The sequence below is a fragment of the Hippoglossus hippoglossus genome, chromosome 22, assembly GCF_009819705.1.
Source record: "Hippoglossus hippoglossus isolate fHipHip1 chromosome 22, fHipHip1.pri, whole genome shotgun sequence".
NCBI classification, from domain to species: Eukaryota; Metazoa; Chordata; class Actinopteri; order Pleuronectiformes; family Pleuronectidae; genus Hippoglossus; species Hippoglossus hippoglossus.
In genome coordinates, this window is record NC_047172.1 from 14,606,247 (window position 1) to 14,628,260 (window position 22,014).

General features: G+C 41.1%; 2 protein-coding genes and 1 long non-coding RNA gene across 4 annotated transcripts; all 3 read left to right on the forward strand.

Annotated features, from left to right (window-relative positions):
* Positions 1 to 1,499: 1,499 nt before the first annotated feature.
* Positions 1,500 to 8,649, forward strand: LOC117756528. The gene is made up of 3 exons (XR_004612814.1): positions 1,500 to 1,584; positions 5,121 to 5,972; positions 8,639 to 8,649. It is a non-coding gene; the product is annotated as an uncharacterized LOC117756528 (long non-coding RNA).
* Positions 8,650 to 9,703: 1,054 nt separating this feature from the next.
* LOC117755932 (rho-related GTP-binding protein RhoV-like) lies at positions 9,704 to 11,299 on the forward strand. The gene is made up of 3 exons (XM_034576117.1): positions 9,704 to 10,413; positions 10,497 to 10,555; positions 10,641 to 11,299. Exons 1-3 carry the CDS (start codon positions 10,248 to 10,250, stop codon positions 11,082 to 11,084), a joined length of 669 nt encoding a protein of 222 aa, XP_034432008.1. The 5' UTR covers positions 9,704 to 10,247; the 3' UTR covers positions 11,085 to 11,299.
* A 1,110-nt stretch (positions 11,300 to 12,409) lies between these two features.
* On the forward strand, positions 12,410 to 21,559 carry LOC117756082 (zinc finger FYVE domain-containing protein 1-like). Of its 2 annotated transcripts, XM_034576399.1 has the most exons (11): positions 12,410 to 13,907; positions 14,013 to 14,517; positions 15,498 to 15,712; positions 15,830 to 15,936; positions 16,010 to 16,118; positions 16,233 to 16,330; positions 16,556 to 16,673; positions 16,781 to 16,951; positions 17,149 to 17,329; positions 17,444 to 17,557; positions 19,315 to 21,559. In XM_034576399.1, exons 1-11 carry the CDS (start codon positions 13,398 to 13,400, stop codon positions 19,545 to 19,547), a joined length of 2,361 nt encoding a protein of 786 aa, XP_034432290.1. In that variant the 5' UTR covers positions 12,410 to 13,397; the 3' UTR covers positions 19,548 to 21,559. The 2 variants fall into 2 exon arrangements, with proteins under 2 accessions (XP_034432290.1, XP_034432291.1); XM_034576400.1 differs by lacking the exons at positions 12,410 to 13,907; positions 14,013 to 14,517 and adding an exon at positions 15,207 to 15,362 and having other exon boundaries at positions 15,419 to 15,712.
* Positions 21,560 to 22,014: the final 455 nt, after the last annotated feature.

Below are 22,014 nucleotides of genomic sequence, written 5' to 3' on the forward strand. Positions count from 1 at the left end.
AATGTGGGCTTTACAAATAACTGCTCTGGGCCCTTCCTGCCCCTCCACGAGCCTTCATGGAAAGTGTGGCAGGGGGAGCAGCAGCTAAAAGACCCCGGCACAGAACAGATCAGGCACCAGTGTCAACACATGACAATGGTTAGGTCAGATTCAGTATGAAAAGGAGGTGCTGGGGTGGAGGTGGGTTGTAAAGTGACTTGCAGTGGAAGCAGGAAGAGTTGGCAGAGTTCTAACGCTGTGCTCAATTAAAACCTTTGCTGTGACTAAATTTAAATGAGATTGAAGAGCGTCCTTACCGGCCCAACTTTAAATGCATGGATGAAAATTACAATGACATTTACAAAGTAACAGCATTTTTTAATTGAGGGTATAATTTGCGATGCACAAATTAATGGTTATGTCGGACATAAATTATCAATACCTACTTGTAAGCATATACCTATTATTTTGAGTCTTGCAGCTAATAGGAATTCATGATATAAACAAAGTTTACCTGAAAAAACCTGTTTTGATACATGAAAAAAGGGGGAAAAAAAGAGCAAACACTGATGGTATATTGATAAATGTATTCTGTGTTGTTTGGACATGACCTGATTCTATGTTGTCGTCATGGAAATTACTAGTAGCCACATACCGTACAGTGTGACATACACTAATAAGACGGGAATTCCCGGTTGCATGCTATCTGCTTTGTTTGCTGAAGAGTCGTCACACTCTGGAGGATCCTCCTGTTGTGACAGATGCATCATGGGTGTCAGCCACAGGGTTTGAAATCTTCCCAGGTGGCTGTTGTGTTTTGGTTTCAAATTAAAAGTTGACACAATATGAACCAAACCTGTTATTAAAAGCATATTAGATTTGACAGTGGTGACGGTGGAATGAGTGGTAACATGGTGTGCACAGGGCGAGCGCCTGTTTCGCGTTGGCTACAGGATTATCACATGTTGTTGAGCCAACTAAATGTGTTGTGGTGTTAACTTTGTGAACGCAGGACAGTCGGGGGAAGCAGGTGTCAGTGCCAGTGGCAACACCTGAGGATTTTAACCATTTTTCACCATCACTAAACACATTTAGGTCTATTTTGTTAATCTACTGCTTTCATTTAGCCAAAAACCCACAAAAAATGCTTGATGATTTTAGTCCATTTGGATTTTCTCCTGTGCCACAGGTATAAATCAGAGGTATACAGTCAAACACAGTATCTCAGCTGCACTGCTACACTGGGGGCAGGGTGTGTGTGTGGGTGGTGTTAAGGGTATCGGTGGCAGTGTGTAGTAATCACACTGTGCAGGGAGGAGCGGGTGCTTGTTATGGTTAAAAACAACACACTGAGTATGTGTAGCATACTGAACCGCACGATCACTAAGTACATCTTTAACATATGTTCTGCTCACTTAGTAAATGTCAATACTTTCCTCTGTGGTTGTCGACACATGCAAAAAATAAAATCATTGCACAATATCCCCCCCCCCCCCCTCAGGCCCACACCAGAACTGGCGTGAGACATAGACAGCTGGTGAACGTATGAGAGTGAACGCTGGTGAGCAACCGGGACGTCATGAAACCAAACTGGAACAACAAGAGGTGGGTGTTATTAAGGTGTTCTTCTTTCTCATGATTTGGGTTCACACTGACCGATATGCAGTACATCTAAAAATAATAATTCCAACGTCAGTTTTTTCTTTTAAGTATCTTTGTTTTTCTCTGACCACATTAAAAGTGTTGGAAAATATTGAAGTGGAAATTTTTTCCTTAGCCACTAATTTTGCTGGCAATTTTAAGGATGTGAAACAATACAGTCATTTATTTAAAAAAATGTACCATTATGGATGGATATATGTGAGCTAATAATCAACAAATGTATCTAGTATGTGTACTACATAAATGTACATAATATACGATCCATGTACATTAATGTACATTGTGTACATGTAGATCTCTGAGCTCCAGAGGTCCTCTGAAAATCTGTCGTATTTGATCATGTTTGAGTCTGGAGTGTCTCAAAAGAAAAGTATTGAAGCGTGGTTTTCTGCAGCAGACCAAAAAAAAACATCTGTTTCAAATCATATTTTTGAGCAAAATCAGGAAAAGTGTGAAGGGGATCAAAACAAGCATGTTTACTGGGCTACTAGATGGAACTCAGTGTTCCAGCGTTGAACCCATTAGAACATTGAGGTTAATGGTTCGGTGTGTAGGATTTAGTGGCATCTAGTGGTGAGGTTGCTTACTGTAAATAACTGAATACCTCCAACCTCCCCCTCCCCTTCTAAGTGTGTAGGAGAATCTTCATTGGTCTTCAGGTAACATAAAAAGTCAAAAGGTCCTCTCTAGACCCAGTGTTTGGTTTGTCTGTTATTGGCCACTGTAGAAACATGGCGTTGAGATGTGGAGGGCTATGTAGACACCGGTCTAAATATAAGGGGCTTATTCTAAGGTAACAAAAACACAACAGCTCTTTGTTTCAAGTGATTAAACACTGATTCAAAATATCATTACGAATATTATAGTCCATTTCTGATAATAGATCCAAGTAAATCCTGCACACTGGACCTTTAGGATGATTAATTTCACTCCCTGATAATTTAATTTGTTGTGATAATATGGACCTTTGGCCTCTGTCATCTGCTCTCAGTGGAATCTGGGCCTGAGTGGAGGTAATGCCGATGATGGATATGGCTCCAGCCCCCCCTGTTGGCAGATACAAGCTACATTTGAACAGCACGCACAACTTAGACGTTAAAACTGGGCATACTTGAACAATCCAAAAGCTGCAGCTGACTAGCATTGTGCTTTATGATAATCCTCTTTGTGCTGTATCCCACCCGGCAGGGAATGCAAAATCATAACAAGACCTTCTGATCCGCGAGTCCTTTTCTTACTTGACACCATGGGAACTCCAGGCTCTCAGGTACTCTGATTGACTTTCTTAGCCTGAATCAAAAGACCCTGGAGGTTTCCTGCCATTTTTCTCTGGAGTGTTTTCTCTCAAGGAACAGGAAAGCCTGCTCTGTTTCCCACACACTCACAGAGGTTCAATATCAATGACGTTTTATTGCGGCCCACAATCGAGCAGCTGCACAGGCATTGTGACGGCGACACACCAACAAAGCTGCGGTTTTTAGAGGAGCCTTCTCATCACCACTGATGCAATTTACCAGAAACCTATTTTTTTTCTCCCTTTCTCTGGGACTTCTCTGTTTCAATCATGCTCCATAATCCATAAATCAACAATCTCATCAACATGACTGTGTAGGCGTTCCTCTAAAATGTTGGTCAACAAACAAACTCCACACAACATCTTTAACTTCCAGCATGAGTCAAATGTTGTGGAATGATGTTTTGTGCTTGTTTGGATAGTTTTTATCCCTTTGAAAAGATCAGGTTCTCATGTTAATCAGCCAATTGCGAGAGAGTTTCCTGTTTGAAGAGATTCTAATCGTGCTCTGCGAGTACATAAGCTGCTGTGTGGATTGATGTGGAGCCAATTGAAACTAAAATGAGAAGAAAACACAGATGCTTCAAAGGCCAAAGGGTGAGATGCCTGTTGATATTGTTATCAGCTCCCTGTAATGCAACGGATCAAACATTCAGATGTTGAGTGTCTGATGTCTCTGCGGGAATATTATTATGTCTTTAACAGCTTCTAAAGCTCTTGTTATTTCTTGTATTTTTCATGCAAGTTAAATTTAACCTATTATCTGTGCCATCACACCTGATCCACTTAGAAACAACAGACAGCAGATTTTTATAAATAAATTCTAGTGTGTAACAAACCTGTGAAATTCGAGACTTCATCAGCTACACGTGACGGTCCTGATGATAAAAGGTGTTTGAGTCCATCATGCCCTGCTCTTGAGCTCCACAGAAAACTTAAACACAGATTCAGTGATGTTATTATTGCAAACATAGTCATGCTGTGTTAGATATGGAAATATACACTAATTCACCCATAACATCTTAAACAATAGGTTCACTAACATTTGATTTACTGTGGGAATTTAGCTTTGCAAGATGACTTTCACATTTCATATTTTAATTGTTTTATTATTTAGCCTACTTTACTGATCTGGATTTCTGGAATTAGCTGCTTATGATTCAGTTGTTTAATTTAACTGTGATCATTGTTAGGCTATTGATAAAAGATTATTTTTCTTCTTTTGTTGAGAGCTAGAGGAGAAGATAGATAACACTGTCGTTCTCGTACAGTTACGAAGCTGAAGAAGTTTAGATTAAACCAGAGGATATAACATGTCTGTTATACTTTAGTCTTGCGAATAGGTGGATTCTTTTTAGATCCTCAGACAAAGCCACGCTAGTTATTTCCCCATTTCCATTCTTTATGCTATGCTAACCCCACTGGCCACTGACTGTCACATCATATTTACTGTAAAAACCACCTGTATATAAAGATGGACGACATGACGGCTCCAAAAAAAGGTGAAGCCTAAACATCTCAATCGCCCCCTGGTAGCTGGCTGCAAAATAAAGGCAGCCCTCTCTATATTAGCATATAGTACACAATTCCAATACATCTTTCTCAAAGAGGGTTTTTGTTATTTTCTGTAGTTTTTATCACACTGATGTAGGTTCAGTTGTTAATTCTTCTGGTAAATTTGGTTTCCTGCATAGACTGCAAAAGACTTCACCAGTGCAAGATGGGAGCAGCAATATCCCAGGATATTTGTGCTTCATTTTTGTATAAAGAGAGGAGGAGGAGATGTGTTCTCCATCTTTATTTACAATCTATGTGAGAGTAGTATATATTTCTCCTCTAACGCAAATTCTCTCAAATTATTCCCTAACGTACACATGAAGTTTCAGACTGATACAATCGCCTGAATATCATTTTGTTTCATGTAAGTTAGTCAATGCTATATATAACTATCATTTGTATCCCTATTACACAAAAAACACATTTTGTTATTACAATTTCATTTTGATACAGCTACATTCTGTTAATCCATATGCAAAATAACAAAAAATGCCAATTGACAATAAGGTGCCTTGTGATCATAGTAATAATTATCAAATAATAAAAATTATGAATGGCTCTTAAATGTGTCGTAAATCTATGGTTAATTCAGACAATTATAAATTCAAATGTGAATTCCTGTTCTCAGCACCAAGCAGATCAACTGAAGTGTTCTTGTCCGACAGTTTTGGAGCGAGGGTACCGTGGATCCCACAAGGAGGACTGACCCCCTGCGATGCGCTTCGGAGGGTATGGGGAGATTAGTGCGCCGCTCCTGGACCCCTGCCAGGGTTTAATGGAGCAGTAGTAAATGAATTGACGGAGATGCTTGATGACCAACAAACACCCAAAACACTCAGGCTTTGCCTTAAAAACTGGGACAGGCTGATTTACCCTAAGCTGTTTCAGATCCAAACGATTCTATACCGGTTATGAAATTAATTCAGATTAACTGCAAATGCACTGATCCAACAAAAAAGAAAAAAGGCAAGGAAGCATATCCTGATTCACACAGTCACAATGTATTCACAGTCGGAGTTTATGCTTTCCTGCAATAAGCGCTGGCTACAAGTCAAGAATGTGAACAACAGGGGTCCGATAAGAGGTAGGGCAGAGGGGTGGGGGGGGGGGTGAGCCACAGATCTGAATTCCCATGAATCACTTGGTGCAGTGACCATTAGGTGCTAGAATTCGAGTTGACCCGGGAAGAGGCTGTATCCTGGCACTAATGAATCGGAGAGCTACATGGTATGACGCTCTCATGGCAAAATCCCACAACACAAGCTAGTTCTCTGGGTAATGTGAGTATCATGAGGGTGAATAGGAATCGAGTCCCGGACTGAAAAAGCTAAACAGATATTGGAGGGATTGCTATGAAACCTGTTATAGACATTCATGTTCCTCAGAGGATGATCCCCTGACTCGACCAACACCACTATTGGTAGTTGTAGGTATTTTACTAATGCTACAGCCTCAGATCCGCTATCTTTGCTTTACACATGTACTACAAGAGTCTACAATGTGAAACTTGTTAAAGAATAAATATGTAACACTTCCTAAATAATATGTCTAAAATTCACTAGACCTATGTTTTATATTATGTTGACTTGTGTACTTACATTATCCAAAATCTCATTATTGACCCAATTTTATTTAGGGTCGATATTTACTTTCGTCATATCTGCTTCACCCGTGATTTTTCCCTTCTCTGCTAAAGAAGTTAAAGGACTTAAAACACCAATTTCAAACGACACAAGACAAAGGAAAAACCCACTGCTAGCCAGTTAGCCACTAGCCACTGCTAGCCATTTAGCCAGTCAGCTTATTTCTCCTTCTGCTGTTTGTATTAGTCATGTGTAAGGATCACGATTGTTCATTGCAGCAAGCTCTGTCGCTGAAGCTCTTCTAATAAATAAACCCAAGAAGATTATGTTACAAGAAATGTTGGTGAAGACAACAACTCCCATGAGTCCACTCTACTTCACAACATCATCAAACTAGGTGACCACTAGTGGTTTAAGTTACATATTGTACATTTAAATGTGGACAATATTTTGTGCCACATATTGCAGAAACGTTTTCATGTGCTGAATTTATAAAGAGGTTAAAAATGTAAGTCTGTGCCTCAAGGGCAACAGCAGAACAGCATCGATGAACACAAGGCTTCAAGTTAATCCATCGCTGTCTATGATTTGTGTCAAAATCAGGCAAGCAGGGCAGAACCTCTGACCCCAAAGTGTCAGAAAGATTATGTTCCGTAACCTGTATGAACAGCAAGTGACCCGGTGTGACCCTGCCATGACTCTCAAGTAACATCTAGGAACTAAAGGAGAGGGAGAGCGTTTCCATTATGTGGGGTCTCAGGGCATCACACTGCAGCCGAACCCACTCTAATCCGCACCACTTAAGAGCCTCTGCAGTATCTACTTAAAGGGACATTATGCAGGAAATGTTATGCAAATGGATTGTTTATCGCCTCATCCCTGCGTCAGCCACTTGTTTTGTGGCCTGTCTGCAGTGTGCCATGCTGATCTCTGGCTTAGGGAGGAGCCTAATCTTTTAACACCTATCTGACAGATTTGTCTATTGTTGTCAGATTAGACATGAGCCTGAAACTTCAGTCGGTTACTGCATGTTTTCTTTCTAACAAGCAGAGCAATGCTTCAGGGAGACACGGGGGGGCTGCGATATTTGAGTTTACCATAGTGCATCTTTGCATAAATTTGCAGGAGTCAGTCCACATGAGTGGGGTGATTTCTTTGTGGGTACATTGGGGGGTCTCCTAATCTGTACACATTGAGAGACCCTTACTAAGCAGATTACCTCTATAAATCTATGTCAGGATGCATTTCTGCATGTCTAGTCATGCAAAGAGGGAGAGCGTGAGAATGCAGGCCCAAAACATGTTTACAGTAAGAGATACACATCCTGATTTACTGTAGGCACCGTGCCACAATTTAAGTCGTCGTCGCGGTGCTGACATCTGCTGCACAAGTTGAGGTACACGCAGACAAGTTAAAAAGCATTTGCCTTCAGTTGCACAATGCCTGTATCTGCATTTGTGTCACAGAAGAGAAGTTTGCTGCTTGATCTTTGCTGATAAAAGAAGCTGTTTCAGGAAAAGAACCACTGCGTGTTGAGATATTTAGAGACCGTTTCCTGTGTTTGACATTTACCTTGGATTAAGGAACAGCATTGTGACTCACAGCTGTCAGAGGTGCAGCATGGGAGCAGAGCTGGCAACACGACGTGTGTTTGTGGGTAGGGTTGGGCGGTGGGGACCAGATGTTGTCCCCCCCCCCCTACGATGGGGAATAAATTCTATCACTCGCACTGCAGGTGGTGGGAAAAAAGGAGGGAGGAGAAGGAGGAGAAGAGAAGGAGTGAGTGAGAAATAACGGCAAACAGGAAGCAGAGACCTTACAACACAATGCTCGCAGAGTTTCCTGCAGGCTCAGACAGATAAGGACCAACACTTTGTTTAAAGCTGCGTTTTCACCAGCAAATGTTTCCCACTCTCTAAAACCACTTCTTAAGATGCTCGAACAATTCTTCTGTACCACAGCTGGGACATTGTGAGTTATTGAATTTGGACAAATAATAACAAACTCCTTCTTGATGCCTCAACATATTATAAGCAGACCAGTTTGATAAAAGGAAAATACATAAAGGAAGACCATGGCCATTATCACAATGTGGGGCCCTCTTCCTAGGAGTAGTGGCCAGGGACAAACACACTGTGATGAAGGTGTGAAGGCTCGATCACAAACAATTATCACCTCCAGCATCGTCACTTGCACACTTCTTAACACTTAAGATTAATCCTGGAGATGTGCTTCAGAAACTGTTTCATTAAAAGAAACAGTAGAAAGTGAGGTGTTGGCACTTTGGTCAAAACTTTGTCTTTTGATGTTGATATTAATTCTATAAGTATATTGCTTTAGTTATTAGTGCTAGTATTAACAGTCACATTGCAGTGCAATCTGTCAGAAAAGATGGGATGAGAGTAGATAAGATAAATAACCCTTACAGTCCTACAATAGGGAATAGCAAAAAAAAACGTAAAATGTAATAAACAAGTAAATATGCAAGGTAAACATACAAAATATTTTAAAAAACAGCAATAATATAAACTATAAATACAACGTAAATAGGATATATATACAGTGTAAACATGATTGCATAGAGAAGATATTGAAATTGCACAGATAAAGGAGTGTTAGTGTGTGTATTTATGAACCCGGTCACCCTGACAGAGACAGGATGAAACAAGGCACATGAAGTTTCTGCTGGTGACAGCCTAACAATGCCCCCCTCAGCTGTGCCCTTTGCCCTTTTACCCAGGAGAGTAGAGCTGCACTTTATGTGCTCAACACGTGGCAACAGTGTACGGAAAAATCAAACATTTCTGTGACAATAAGTTAATGAAATGTGAAGCTTATGGAGCATGAACCAGAAAACTGGAAACTAACTTTGTGTCTGACCTACAGTGACGTCTCAACCACTTCCTGCCTGTTTCACTCCTCAAACATGCACAAGAAGAAACTCGGAGCAGAGACTGGATGAAGCACAAGATGGAAACAAACGTGCAAATGTAGATGCTGGAGCAACAGTCTCATCTACTGGTCAACTGCGGCACTGCATACAAATGTGACTTAATTCAGTGCAGTTCTGAATAGTGTTGGGCAATAAAACAATATCAATAATGGTCACAATAAAATTGTCCTCAATATAAATTCAACAAAATACAATTTATAGTGAAATAAAATATGTTTTTATGTTTTGTTTTATGGTTTTCACTGAAATGAACGAAATAAACTAATTCAAACTGATATGATGCTCTTACATTGTGTAAGCACAGTGAGGAGGTACAACACATACTTGATCTACCTTAGATTTGTGAAATGTTTTGCTGTTTATCAGAATCAGAATCTGGGTTTATTGCCAAGCAGGTTTACACATACAAGGAATATGCTGTTGTGTATTTGTGCAAGTATAAATATAAAAAAAATAGGAAATTAAATTAATTATAAAAAATACTATAATCACCAGCGGAGGGATTGTGCAATACATTGTCAGTCAAGTGTTTGTCATTCTCTGCTCATAAAGTTTAAAGAGTTTAAAACCACTTCACTCAGTAGCAAAAAACAGTCTTAAAACTAATATGAAATAACAATTATCGTGATCAGTATTGACTGATATGAAACATTTTTATCTTGGTATATTTTGCCCATATAATCTATAGCAATATTGTAAACAATGAAAATTCCAAAAGATTGTTAAACTGGGCTCTACTTTGTGAGATTATATTATTGGGGCTCTAGGAGGAAGTAATGCTTCGTATAAAATCCTAATGTGGGATATATTTGAAAGAAAACCACACTTTCAGCTCTCATTTGTGGTTTATTCATGTAAAGTTACATTATCACATCTACATACTGTTAATGCAGGCTGTGAATGTTGGGCCAATAAAGAAAATCCACAGTATCCTTCATGATACTGAACTGTTTTGTGAGGTCAGAGGAGCTGACCTCCACCAGTGGTCAGCTCCTCTCGGTGGGAGTGACCATGTAAATCTGCATCAAAGGGAAACAGTTACAGAGTTGGGGGGGGGGGACCCCTCATCTGATTGGACGCCTTTGTTCTTTCAAATCGAGGTGTCCTCCAGCTTTTATTGTCACCAACAGACCCTTGGGGGGTAGAAGACATCTTTTACAGTAACAGTGCACTGCTGCATGGAGCTGCTGGGATAATGGAGGAATAATACGGGGGAAACATGGCAGAGGCCTGTCAGAGACGTGATAAACCCAACAGGCTGAGGGAAGAGCTGAGCTGCATGCTGGTCGGTGATGGAGCTGTGGGGAAGACCAGCATGATCATCAGCTACATCTTCAATGGATACCACAGCGAGTACAGGCAAACCGCTTTTGATGTTTTTACTGGTAAGTTAAGGTTATTTTTTTCTATTAAGGACATCAGCTAATACTTGTCATACTTCTTATACTTATTTCTACTTGACCTCCAGGTTTGGTTCATGTGAACGGCCTCCCAACTCGTATCAAACTGATAGATACAGCAGGACAGGTACATGCTCCACTCCACATCATGATTTATTTGACATTTAGGTTTTACTACACTTATCCTCCTCTCTCATCATTTGATCTGCCAGGAGGAGTTTGGACATCTACGTTCTCTGTGCTACGCCCATGTGGACGTATTCATCCTCTGCTTCAGCCTGGTCAACCCCGTCTCCTTCGAAAACATCACCTCCAAATGGATCCCGCAGATCCGTGCCGGCAACCCGACCTCTCCAATAGTCCTGGTTGGAACTCAGTGCGACCTCAGCCACAATGTGGACGTCCTTATTCATCTGCACCAGCGGAGCACCAAACCAGTGCACTGCAGCCGGGCCAGAAGGCTGGCACGCAGGATCAGAGCTCACGACTACGTGGAGTGTTCAGCTCTGACACAACACAACCTCAAACATGTGTTTGACTGTGCTGTATCTGCTGCCATTCAGCACAAGGACACTGGCACTATACCTAAAAAGCTCAGCCTAATTAAACGTTCAAAGCTTTTTTGTGTTTGGAGGAAGATCTTTGGATACATCTGAATCAAAGAGTGAATTGAATGTTCTCAGCGTCTTTTCAGTCATGACAAACTATGCATTTTTTCTGATGATAATTATATTTCTTTGCAAAAAGAGGATTCTGCACTAAAAGAAAAGGACTTAAACTCTGCATTGACACCGATGCTTCGGGTCCTGCAAGAAATGTGATTATCAGTGTGCTCTTTCCCCCTTGACTCTTTCTGTTTTGTCTTTGTTGTTCATATTTTTGTGTGAGTATGTGAGTTTTGTAATAAATGCACTACAGTGTAACAACAATTTCCTCTTCAGTTTCAGTTTTCTTTCAATCTGAGTTTTAAAAGTGTCTGTAGATCTAAAACACTTTGTCTGTAGATCCTGTGGTAGAGGATACTGTCAGTGAGGAAATGGAGGGAAAACACAAAGTGAGATTTGGGACAAATGGTCACCTGCTGCTGCTTTGAAGTGCTACTTTGCAAGACAAAAGCCCCTTAAATCTGGCCTCTGATTGAAAGCTCATGTTGAGGCATGTTTCCAACAATTACTTTCAAAACACCCACCCACGTGGAAAGTCCTATTTAGGCACAACTATGATAAAAGATAGATTTTTAATTACAGTAATTAAGGTTTGCTCAAGATGATTGTGATTTCAAAAGAAACTGTGTTACAAAAACTCACACCACGAGAGGTAGCTAGAATGAGTTTCTCAGTTTTATTTTGTCTGTGGTACCATGTTTACAGTTTTTCAATAAAGAAATACGAAATCCTGACAAAAATCATAAAGACAAAAAAGAAGTAATGAAAATGGGTAAAGTAATCTTGACTCAATATGGGACTGACTATGTGCAGCACAAAATATGCATTATATCATATACAATTTTAACTTTTGAAGTTAATTTAACTGTGCAATAGTTATCTTTATCTCTGCAATTCAATTTCTAAAATGCAATCCTGTCACACTGTATAGATTCTGTTATTTGTATTTTTTATATTTCTTTGTGTTTATATAAATTGATAGATGGATGTACTTTATTGATCCCTGGAAAATCACAGTTTTTTTAATTACTTTTATCGATGTTTCTTTACTGTCCTCTTTTCTGCTTTAACACTGCAAATTTCCCAAAAGTGATTAATCACGAGACTTTAATATAATGTAATGTAATGTAATGTAATGTAATGTAATGTTATATAATATAATATAATATAATATAATATAATACATAGTAAAATATGATATAAATACATGTCTGCAGCTGCACGGGAAAACAAACAGGAGTCTTCGCAGGACTACGCTTCCCGTCATGCAACAGCACGTTACCCTCCTCTGACCCTGTGACTGAAAATAATCTGATCAGCTGATCTGACCTGGCAACAAAATAACGTAGCTAGAGAGGAGCTCTGCCAGGGAGGGGGCTGAAGAACAAAACAATGACACTGCGCGGACGGATCCAAACCCAGTGACACTTTTTAAAAAGATTAAAGACTTTGAAACGGATCCCCGCGGGTTCAGCTCCCGGTTTGAAGAGTCCTCGGGCGTTCGCAGCTCTTTGACGTCGTGTGCTGTGTTTGTTGATGTGTTGTTCCAGCTCAGTTGACAGACAAGGAGGCTAACTGCTGCTGCTGCTGCTGCTGCTACTGCTGCTGCTGTGGACGGCTGCGCTCTGCCAGGACTCGCTGCCCCTGTAATAACAGACTTTATCTGGGTAATAAAACTTGAATCTGTGCGTCAGGACCAGCTAGCTGTGAGCTCAGTCTTCCTGTGTGGATGCCACTTTATTTACCGAGTTTGCTAGCTAGGTACTGAGGGTGAGTTGTCTAGCTAACTAGCTAGCTAGCCTGTTGTTGTTAGCGTCAACATTTGCACATTCATCTCTTCAGGGAGAGATTATCGTCTCGCTCGCTGCAGACTGCCTGCGCAGGTGTCTGTTTTACTCCAATACTTTTATCTGATAGAACGGGATATGTTTTAGCTAACGAGGCAGCTAAATGCTAACTTAAACAAGCTAGGTGATAGTTGTAATAACATATCTGTTGTAACTTAGGGAGACGCCGTTTCCCTACTTTATTCTAGTTGCACTACATTATATTATCAAAGCTGTTTTTCTAATTCATGATGCTAAGAGTGATTTTATAAATTGCACATATTATTGTTACTGTCAGCAGGTCTGTTAACATGCAGCTGTTTTAAGTAGTATTTTGTATTTTGGAAACTTCAGTTGCCAGTATTAATTATATGTGGTGCATTTTGCAATAATAGCAATTGGAAATACCTGGTGCAGTGCTTGTCAAAGCTGTTCCAACAAGCACTGCTCTGTGTTCAAGTTTACCTTGTAGGAAACGATGAGCGGGCATGGCTCATCTTTAGAGAAAGGAGTTAACACCAGTCTAATATGTCAAGAAAGTTATGCCTGTGGTGGCTCTGAGGAGGCCGCCTTCGAGTGTAATGAGTGCAAAAGCCTGCAGTGTGGTCGCTGTGAGCTGGAGCTCCACAGTCAGGAGCGTTTGAAGAACCACGAGAGGGTTCAGATCGTCCCCGGGCATGTCCCGTACTGTGACAACTGTAAAGGAGGTAATGGAGACAATGGCAAGCGCCAGAGGTCTGTGGTCCGCTGCCAGAATTGCAAAGTCAACCTGTGCCAGGACTGTCAGAAACGCACCCACAGTGGAGGCAACAAGAAGAAACACCAGCTCACATCTTATCCTCCACCCCCCAAACCGGCAGAGGTCATTTCTGTCCAAACACCTGTTCCGCCCGCTGTTCAAATAGCCGACGAGATCAACTCTCAGAGGGCCAGACTCCTGGAGAAGGTTTCCAGCTTTCTATTGGTTGATGAGAATGAGGAAATGCAGGTGAGTTGTACAGCTGTTATTACCACAACACCAAATATTTTGTATCTTTGTGTAGATTCAAGTGATTTTTTTTTCACTTGTAAATTCTATCTTGTTCATCCAAAGATAAAAGATGAAGCTTCCTTCATGAAGAGCCTGAGCTGCGTCCCCGACCAGCTCCTGAAGGTGGTGGCCATCTTCGGTAACACAGGAGAGGGCAAGTCTCACACCCTGAACCACACGTTCTTCATGGGGAGAGAAGTGTTCAAGACCTCTCCCACACAGGAGTCGTGTACAGTGGGTGTGTGGGCAGCGTTTGACCCCATCCACAAAGTCGTGGTCATTGATACAGAGGGTCTGCTCGGAAACAGTTCGAAACAGGGCCAGAGAACCCGTCTCTTGCTCAAGGTGCTCGCCATCTCCGACCTCATCATTTACCGCACCCACACCGACCGTCTCCACGATGACCTCTTCAAGTTCCTCGGGGACGCCTCGGATGCCTACTTGAAGCATTTCACCAAGGAGCTGAAGGCCACGACGGCCCGCTGTGGCCTGGATGTCCCGCTGTCCACCCTGGGCCCTGCGGTGGTTATCTTCCATGAAACCGTTCACACTAAGTTGCTTGGCTCAGGTAAAACATCTCAACAAGTCAAAACTTTAAAATAATTTAAAAGATTCCATAGAGAAATGCATTGTGATTGTATCCCCATAAATGTAGGTATGCATCACTGTAAGGGAAGAGAGGGGGTGCCTTTAAAGTAAAATACAGGTTAACACTGTGGTTAATTACAGAGTTTACAAATATAAGTGAATTGAAAAATGACACATTCTAAAAAACGTGTTTCTCTCTCTGTCTTCTTCTGCACCGGAGTTAGCAGATGGAATTCCACCTTCTTTTGAAATGTGTAAATACTCCTTGGACTAAACAGAAAAAGTGAATTGAAAAATGACACATTCTAAAAAACGTTGTCACACACTTGAAAGACAATTTCAGTTTTAGTCCAGTTTCTACAGCCTTAACATCTCTGTGACCCCGTGTCTGTAGTTAACCACAAATTAAAAGGAATTTTTCTAACTTTAATGCAACCACTGGTTTCTAGTTATGTCGCAGTGATGTGAAAACCTGCAGAGATGCGCACTTTGCCTCAATTATGTAAATCCCCCTGAAGAGCATTGTTTCTGCTTGTTGTCAGATTTATAGTATCACTGAATGCTGCAATAGAACAACTGACAGAAGTAAAAAAAAAAAAAAAAAAAAAAAAAGGCCTGATATTCACCATGGAGCATTGTGTCACTCAAGTAGAGTACAACACTGGAGACATTTATGAAAATGAATTTAAGATATGGTCTGCTTAGCTATATAAAGTATAATTTGTAGAAAATGTGCTCATACCTGAAGGAACACTGGTGTAAACCTTAAAGAACTGGCACAACAAATAACAAGTAACTAGCTCCATCTGTTTGCTGACTCTACAAGATTCTTGACACTTGAACTATCAAAATGGGTATCATGAAGCACAATATTCCAATAGACCTGTGGTGATAGAATGTCTGCTATGTATTGTATATGGAGAGTATATTATATACTCTCCGCCTTTGTTTCATTTTTAGATAAGTCATCTGAGTCTGTGGACCGGCTGCTGTCTGAGCGCTTCAGGAAGCTTTCCCGTTTCCCGGAGGCCTTCAGCTCTGTTCAGTACTGGGGCACGCAGACCCTCAACCCCCCCACCAACTTCCGTGGCCTGCAGAATAAACTGGAGCAGCTCCTGGATAACAACGCCACCCGCTCCCCACGCACCCCTGTGGTCATCTTCAAAGCCCTGCAGGTAGGGCAGTGTAAAGTGGACCTCCATCTTGCGTCAGAATGGCTTGTGGTTGCAAATCAAAAGCGGAACTTGAATTTTGCAAGTTTTATGTTATTACCTTCTGGTTCTCTCCTGCAGGCACTGAGCGAGCGCTTCAGTGGGGAAATTGTAGGTGAGCTGACGGCCCTCAGCTGCTTCTTTCCTGATGAATACTTCACCTGCTCCTGCCTGTGCCTCAGTTGTGGGTTAGTACTTGTCTTTTTAAAACTTGTATCTGTATTTTCTTCATTAATTCACACTTATCATTTTTTACCATAGTTCTGGCTGCAAAAACAGCATGAACCACTTAGGAGAGGGAATGGGCCACGAGGCGAAGCATCGCTGTCGTTATTCAGCTCAATATGATAATCGCATTTACACCTGTAAGGTAAGAACTGAGGGTCACCTGCATCAGTTAGATGGACCTCAGTCATTGACTATGTAATTTATAATGCCTACATAGAGCCTAATATTAAAATCATTGTATGCCACATCACCTCAGGCTTGCTATGAAGGAGGAAAGGAGGTCATCGTTGTCCCGAAGACCTCGGCCTCCTCAGACTCTCCATGGATGGGCCTCGCCAAATACGCTTGGTCTGGGTGAGTCGGTGGAGAATGACCTGCAGGGTCAAATGTTCCGAGAGTTGTGTCAGGCTTACCTTTACAGAGCCTTATTAGAGCTGGTGTTCCAGACTCTGACATAAAATCGAAATTTTCTCTTCACGCTAATCTGTATGTCCCACAGCAAATAATACCTCAAATCGCATGTACATTTATATAGATTTTCACAGAGACTGAGTTGTACATATGTGTGTGTGTGTTCAGGTATGTTATTGAATGTCCCAACTGTGATGTGATCTATCGGAGTCGTCAGTTCTGGTATGGGAACCAGGACCCCGTGGATACAGTTGTGCGAACTGAGATCCAGCATGTATGGCCAGGGGTAAGAGTAACGAAGCTATTTTATTTATCTAACCAACCGAACTAGACTTATACAAGTGGATAACCATTTATTCACTAATGTAAATAAATCCTTTCTTCTTTTTGCAGTCGGATGGCTTTTTAAAGGACAATAGCAATGCAGCACAGCGTCTTCTGGATGGAGTCAACCTAGTGGCCCAGTCTATGTCAGAGCTCAGTGTCAAGCCTGCTAAGGCCGTCACCTCTTGGCTGACGGATCAGATCGCCCCAGCCTACTGGAAACCCAACTCCCTCATCTTGGTGAGTGACACTCAGCCCCTCCCACTTCCAACAGCCAAGTCAACACTTCAGTGTCCAGAGGGATGTTTACTGTCTGGGGTTCTGCGCTGATTACATAGTCGAGTGTTGCAGGTCACAAGATAGAACTTGGATAGACTCAGTTTGTTTCCTCCTCCCTACAACAACAGATTTTGTTCTTATTTTTGCTCTCGTATAAGGTGTGCCATAAGTGTCACGCAGTCTTCCAGGACAACGACAACAAGCATCACTGCCGTGCCTGCGGGGAGGGCTTCTGCGATGGCTGTTCTTCCAAAGCCGCGCCCGTCCCTGAGAGAGGCTGGGGTCTCGCCCCTGTCAGAGTCTGTGATGTCTGCTTCGAGCAGAGAGCCTCGTACGAAGGTACGCACTCTCTCAATAATGTCAAATGTCTCCCTGTTTTTCATCATCTGTGTGTTGTAAAGCTATTAATGTTGGGTGAGTTGTGACCTCAGCAAAGATATTTTCTTCACGCAGAGCGGCTCGAGGCAGAGCTTGATGAGGAGGAGAGTGGAACCTTGGCCAGGAAAGTTGGAGAGGCAGTTACCAACACCATAGGGGTTGTGGTGACGGCTATTGACATCCCACTTGGTGAGTGTTGCCCTCAACAAAACCTAAAGAGGGTTGTTAGGTAACAGGAATTAATTGAGTAAATGTGAGTTTGGGTGCCCTCTGGTGGCAGAGGTGAATTGTACAGCAAGAATGAAAAGCAGTGAAGTCTTGTTTCTTGTTAAACCTCACAAAGGTGGGGGCGGCATATCGCTCACCTGGTAGAGCTGCCTCAACCCACAGAGGCCCGGATTCGATTCGACCCGCGGCCATTTATGCATATCCTCCCCCACTCTCCCTCTGTCCCCCCTTCACAGCTCACTCTCCGTCCTACCCATTAAAAAATAATAATAATTCATAATATCATTTAGAATATATATATATATATATATATATATATATATATATAATAAAAATAAAAATAACTCACAAAGCTGTAATGCAGGAGTCAAGTCAACCGAGCCTCCTTATAAGGAATATAGGACGGCCTAGTGGCGTAGTCATGGTAGACCCTGTACCATTAACAGAAAGCTCACAGGTCTCTTTTTACTCACTATAAATACTGCAAATCTCAGACATCAAGGAATCGATATATCAAATGATATGTATCCATAAATAATGCGTTTGGAATAACCTCAGTAGAACAACTTAAACATAATCACGTTTTCTCTATTTAATGATCAAATGCAAAAGGCGCATTCGATTTTCATTTGTTATTATTCTTACATGTTCCATGTTTAAAGGCTGAAAAATGTAATAGTGTGTACTGTGTTTATTTCATGTCATGTGACTTTCTGCCAAAAACCTATAAAGGTCAGTCATCTGGATCAATCACTTGAATCTTGAATGATTAAATCAATCAATAAAATTTTATTTGTATAGCCCATATTCACAAATCAGTTGGTCTCATAGGGCTTCATGAGAAGACCATTTTTATCTAACAGCTACTATGATTATCTCAAATTATTCACTTTACATACTCAAATACACACCAGGAATCTTTGGCCATATTTTACCTTCAGGTTGTTGTTTCATGCGTGTCTAACAAATGAAACTTCAAACAGTTTGTTTTTCTGAAATTCTATTCAGTATCATTAGTAAAATAAATCATACAGTTACACAAGTGTACTGTAGATCTATATTTAGTGCTAAAGGGCATAGATGAACATGTTTTTGATAACTTGATATCCTGCTGAAAACATCTCCATATCCCACACATCCCAAAAATACCCCACAGCATGGTCCGCTTGATTTAAAACAAATTAGGCCTTCTTATTTCCAAATCCTTGTCTTGTTTCTGAGTTTACACTGTAACTGGAGCTTAGTCAGCTTTCACGCAATGTCAGACAGTAGTACGGACTACGTGGCATATATAAAGCTTAATTTAAACAATGGTAACCGATAATTGGAAGTGTTTTCAAGTCAACAATCGGAGGTCGAAGTTACTGATGTGAGTCAGGAATTTTAAATACAGTAAGTGAATGCAAATACATGGAGGTACTGCAGGGTGATCAAGTGTAAAAGAAGTGGCTAATGGAGTATTTGTACTTTTATATGGGAGTTCATGTGTGGCATCGTGTTTTCCAGGAAACCAGTAGAGACGGGAACTATAGTTCATTAATTAAACAGATTTAAACTAGGCAAGGGCACTATCAGAGTGCATACCTCCGCCAAAGCTAATGCCCTATCTAATTTAAATGTCCACTCTAAAGTTTAAAGTTTGTGTATTAAATGTAAAAGGCAAACCATTTCCTTATATTCAAACCATGTATGGATGTTATGCTACGTGTTCCCTGTAGGCCTGGTGAAAGATGCTGCCCGTCCTGCATACTGGGTGCCTGACCAGGACATCCTGTCTTGCCACAACTGCCAACGTGAGTTCACTGCCAAACTGTCCAAGCATCACTGCCGCGCCTGTGGCCAAGGAGTGTGCGACGACTGCTCCCCGGAGCGTCGGCCAGTTCCGTCGCGTGGCTGGGACCACCCTGTGCGCGTGTGCACCAGCTGCAACCAGAAACCCGGAGAACTTTAACGGGAACGGCCTTCCTTTCTTCAGAGCACCGGAGAGAACCACTCACCCACCCAGCTAGCAGTCTGCCACTGCTTTACCTCTGTTACTCCAATGGTTCTGTCTTGTGTCTGCGGCAAGGAAGTTTCTAGGCATATATGTATAGATATATAGGACATTTAGATGATATGGGATTTCAGAGTTCCTGTGGCCTTTTGTAGAACAGCCAGAACACGTGAGTTACTTGACTTGAGTGTGAAACCTGCCTTTCCACTCAGACTGAATACTTTGATTCTTTATTGACACAAATCCCTAATTTTATGTTAAATAAGGCTGTTCAGCTATTTTTCTACTATCAGAAAATATTAAAAAAAATGTATCATTTAAAGAATATTAGGTAGTCAAGAACCCCATGGGGTTGGTGTGATTAGTTTCCAGCAATTCTTATAATCGAGCATTGTTTCTCTGATGTAGTACGTGTAATGGCAAGGAGATATTTTATATCCGTGCAGGTATACCTGCTCCATTGCATGCTGTATTGCAACATTTATTGTTTTGTTTTTGCACTAAGCCTTTTTCAGCTGTTATAGGCTGTTGCTTACCATGGCCAAAAAGCCAGATATCCAGAAGATCAAGTCGTCTGTCCCAAACTCGGCTGATATCCAAGGTCTGGAGCGTGGATATCTGGTGTGCCAAAAGTCATTCAGGTCAATGTGTCTGTGCTGGTATGATGTTTATATTTTCTCATGTAATTTTTGGTTGTATGAAGACATAGAACTATGTTAGAGGAGTGTATATTTGAAATTTTGAAAATTATTTATGTATTGAAGAAAGGAAAAAAAAAAGAACCTATTATCACTCTGGCATGCATGACAGTCCGAGAGTTCCATGGCCTTTTAACTTGCTCAGAGGACAGGCTCTGAAGAAACCTCACTATTTCTTTTACCAAGCCGTATTTTAGTATATACATGTTATAAAATGTAGGTATTTCGTGTGCAGATTGTTTTCTTGACACCTTTGTTTTTTTTTTCAATGTTTGCTTGTGTGTAGCAAACATTGTTGTTTTGCTGAACTGAATAATATCTAAATGTATCATTTTTTTTATGTTACATTCATGCCTCCAGGTCTCTGTAGACACCATGACTGTCCTCCTGACGAAGCTCAACAGATTTTTGTTCAGCTCATCAAAGCTTAGTTTTTCCATTATTTTACATTTGATATGGAAAAGTATTGTATATTTTCTTTTTTTGTTTTTTGTTAGACATCAGTTACTGTATGGATACTTATACTTTGTAGTGACCACACGTGAACCACCCTTTCTCCACATAATTTTAGTTTTGTCAATGTTACACTGAAAAACAGATGCTCCAATGTGGCAATGACAAAATATTGAATCCTATTAAGTGACTAAGAGCTTTAACTTGTCTTGCATCATTACTACTTTTATGTTATTAATTAATGAGACACAACGTGGCTGTCATACAAAGCACAAGGTATTGCCTTTAACACATGCTTGTATTTTATTGTTAAAAATTAGAGGGACAAAAAAAAAAAAGGGGTTTGTGTCGATTGTAAGCTTTGTAGATAAAGTTGCTTCTCCCTTTTCTGCTTCTTACGTGGAACTTTTTGGTTCTGATGTCTGATGGGAAGATGTTGTGTCTGCCTTGTCTCAAAATAGATTTATCTTGTCTGAATGTTGCATCACACACACACACGTCCTCTGAGACGCTAATATTGCACAGGGGTAGAATAGGAAATACATCATGTCAGATCACTTGTGCGGGACTTTGTTCTCCTGCAAATATGTGCAGCGTGTCGCTTCAGATATCCTTTGTGGTGTCCAGTTTTTTTTTTTTTTTTTTTTACTATAGATTGGGTGCAACTAGGAACACTCACTTGCACACTACAAATGGAGCGGGAATGACTGTGCGTTTTAAAAATGTGGGGAACTAACTTGAAACGGTGGATGTGTGCTGAATTGGTGGAAGATTTGCATATGATTAAAGTTGTATCAGCTCCCTTCTGTCATAACATAACATGGCATTGCCTCCCTGTGTGTGTTTGTGTGCGTGTGTGTTTTAAATCTCCCTGTGTCACACCACTTACTGTATGTGGGAGGAATAGATCGTGTGCGCGCCTCGCTTCCATTCCTCTCCCAGCACTCCAGCTCCAACATAAAGTCAGGGAAGATTATTAGCCCGATGCTTATTAATGATGATAAATGATTTATAATTATTTTAATAAATAATTACACCAGCTTCCATGTTGATAATTCTGTCCCACTCATCCAAAGGGGGGGGGGGTCTTCTCCTGACATGTCACCCAGCTCCAGTGAGGGTCTCTTTAAAAGTGCTGTTATTCACTTGTGCACAATTCAAATAGAAGGGAAAACCCTTTAAAATAATTTTTGACAGTTTACCCCCGTCCGGCCACGCCCCGTCCGCCTGTGCTGCACACGGATTGGTCCGCGAATTCACCCCGAGCGCCGATT

Coding starts and splice junctions, on each gene's coding strand:
- LOC117755932 (XM_034576117.1), top strand. CDS start 10,248: ATGGCAGAGGCCTGTCAGAGACGTGATAAACCCAACAGGCTGAGGGAA. Junction 10,414..10,496: donor CGCTTTTGATGTTTTTACTG/GTAAGTTAAGGT, acceptor CTTGACCTCCAG/GTTTGGTTCATGTGAACGGC. Junction 10,556..10,640: donor TGATAGATACAGCAGGACAG/GTACATGCTCCA, acceptor TTGATCTGCCAG/GAGGAGTTTGGACATCTACG.
- LOC117756082 (XM_034576399.1), top strand. CDS start 13,398: ATGAGCGGGCATGGCTCATCTTTAGAGAAAGGAGTTAACACCAGTCTA. Junction 16,119..16,232: donor ATCGCATTTACACCTGTAAG/GTAAGAACTGAG, acceptor ACATCACCTCAG/GCTTGCTATGAAGGAGGAAA. Junction 16,674..16,780: donor TCCAGCATGTATGGCCAGGG/GTAAGAGTAACG, acceptor TTCTTTTTGCAG/TCGGATGGCTTTTTAAAGGA.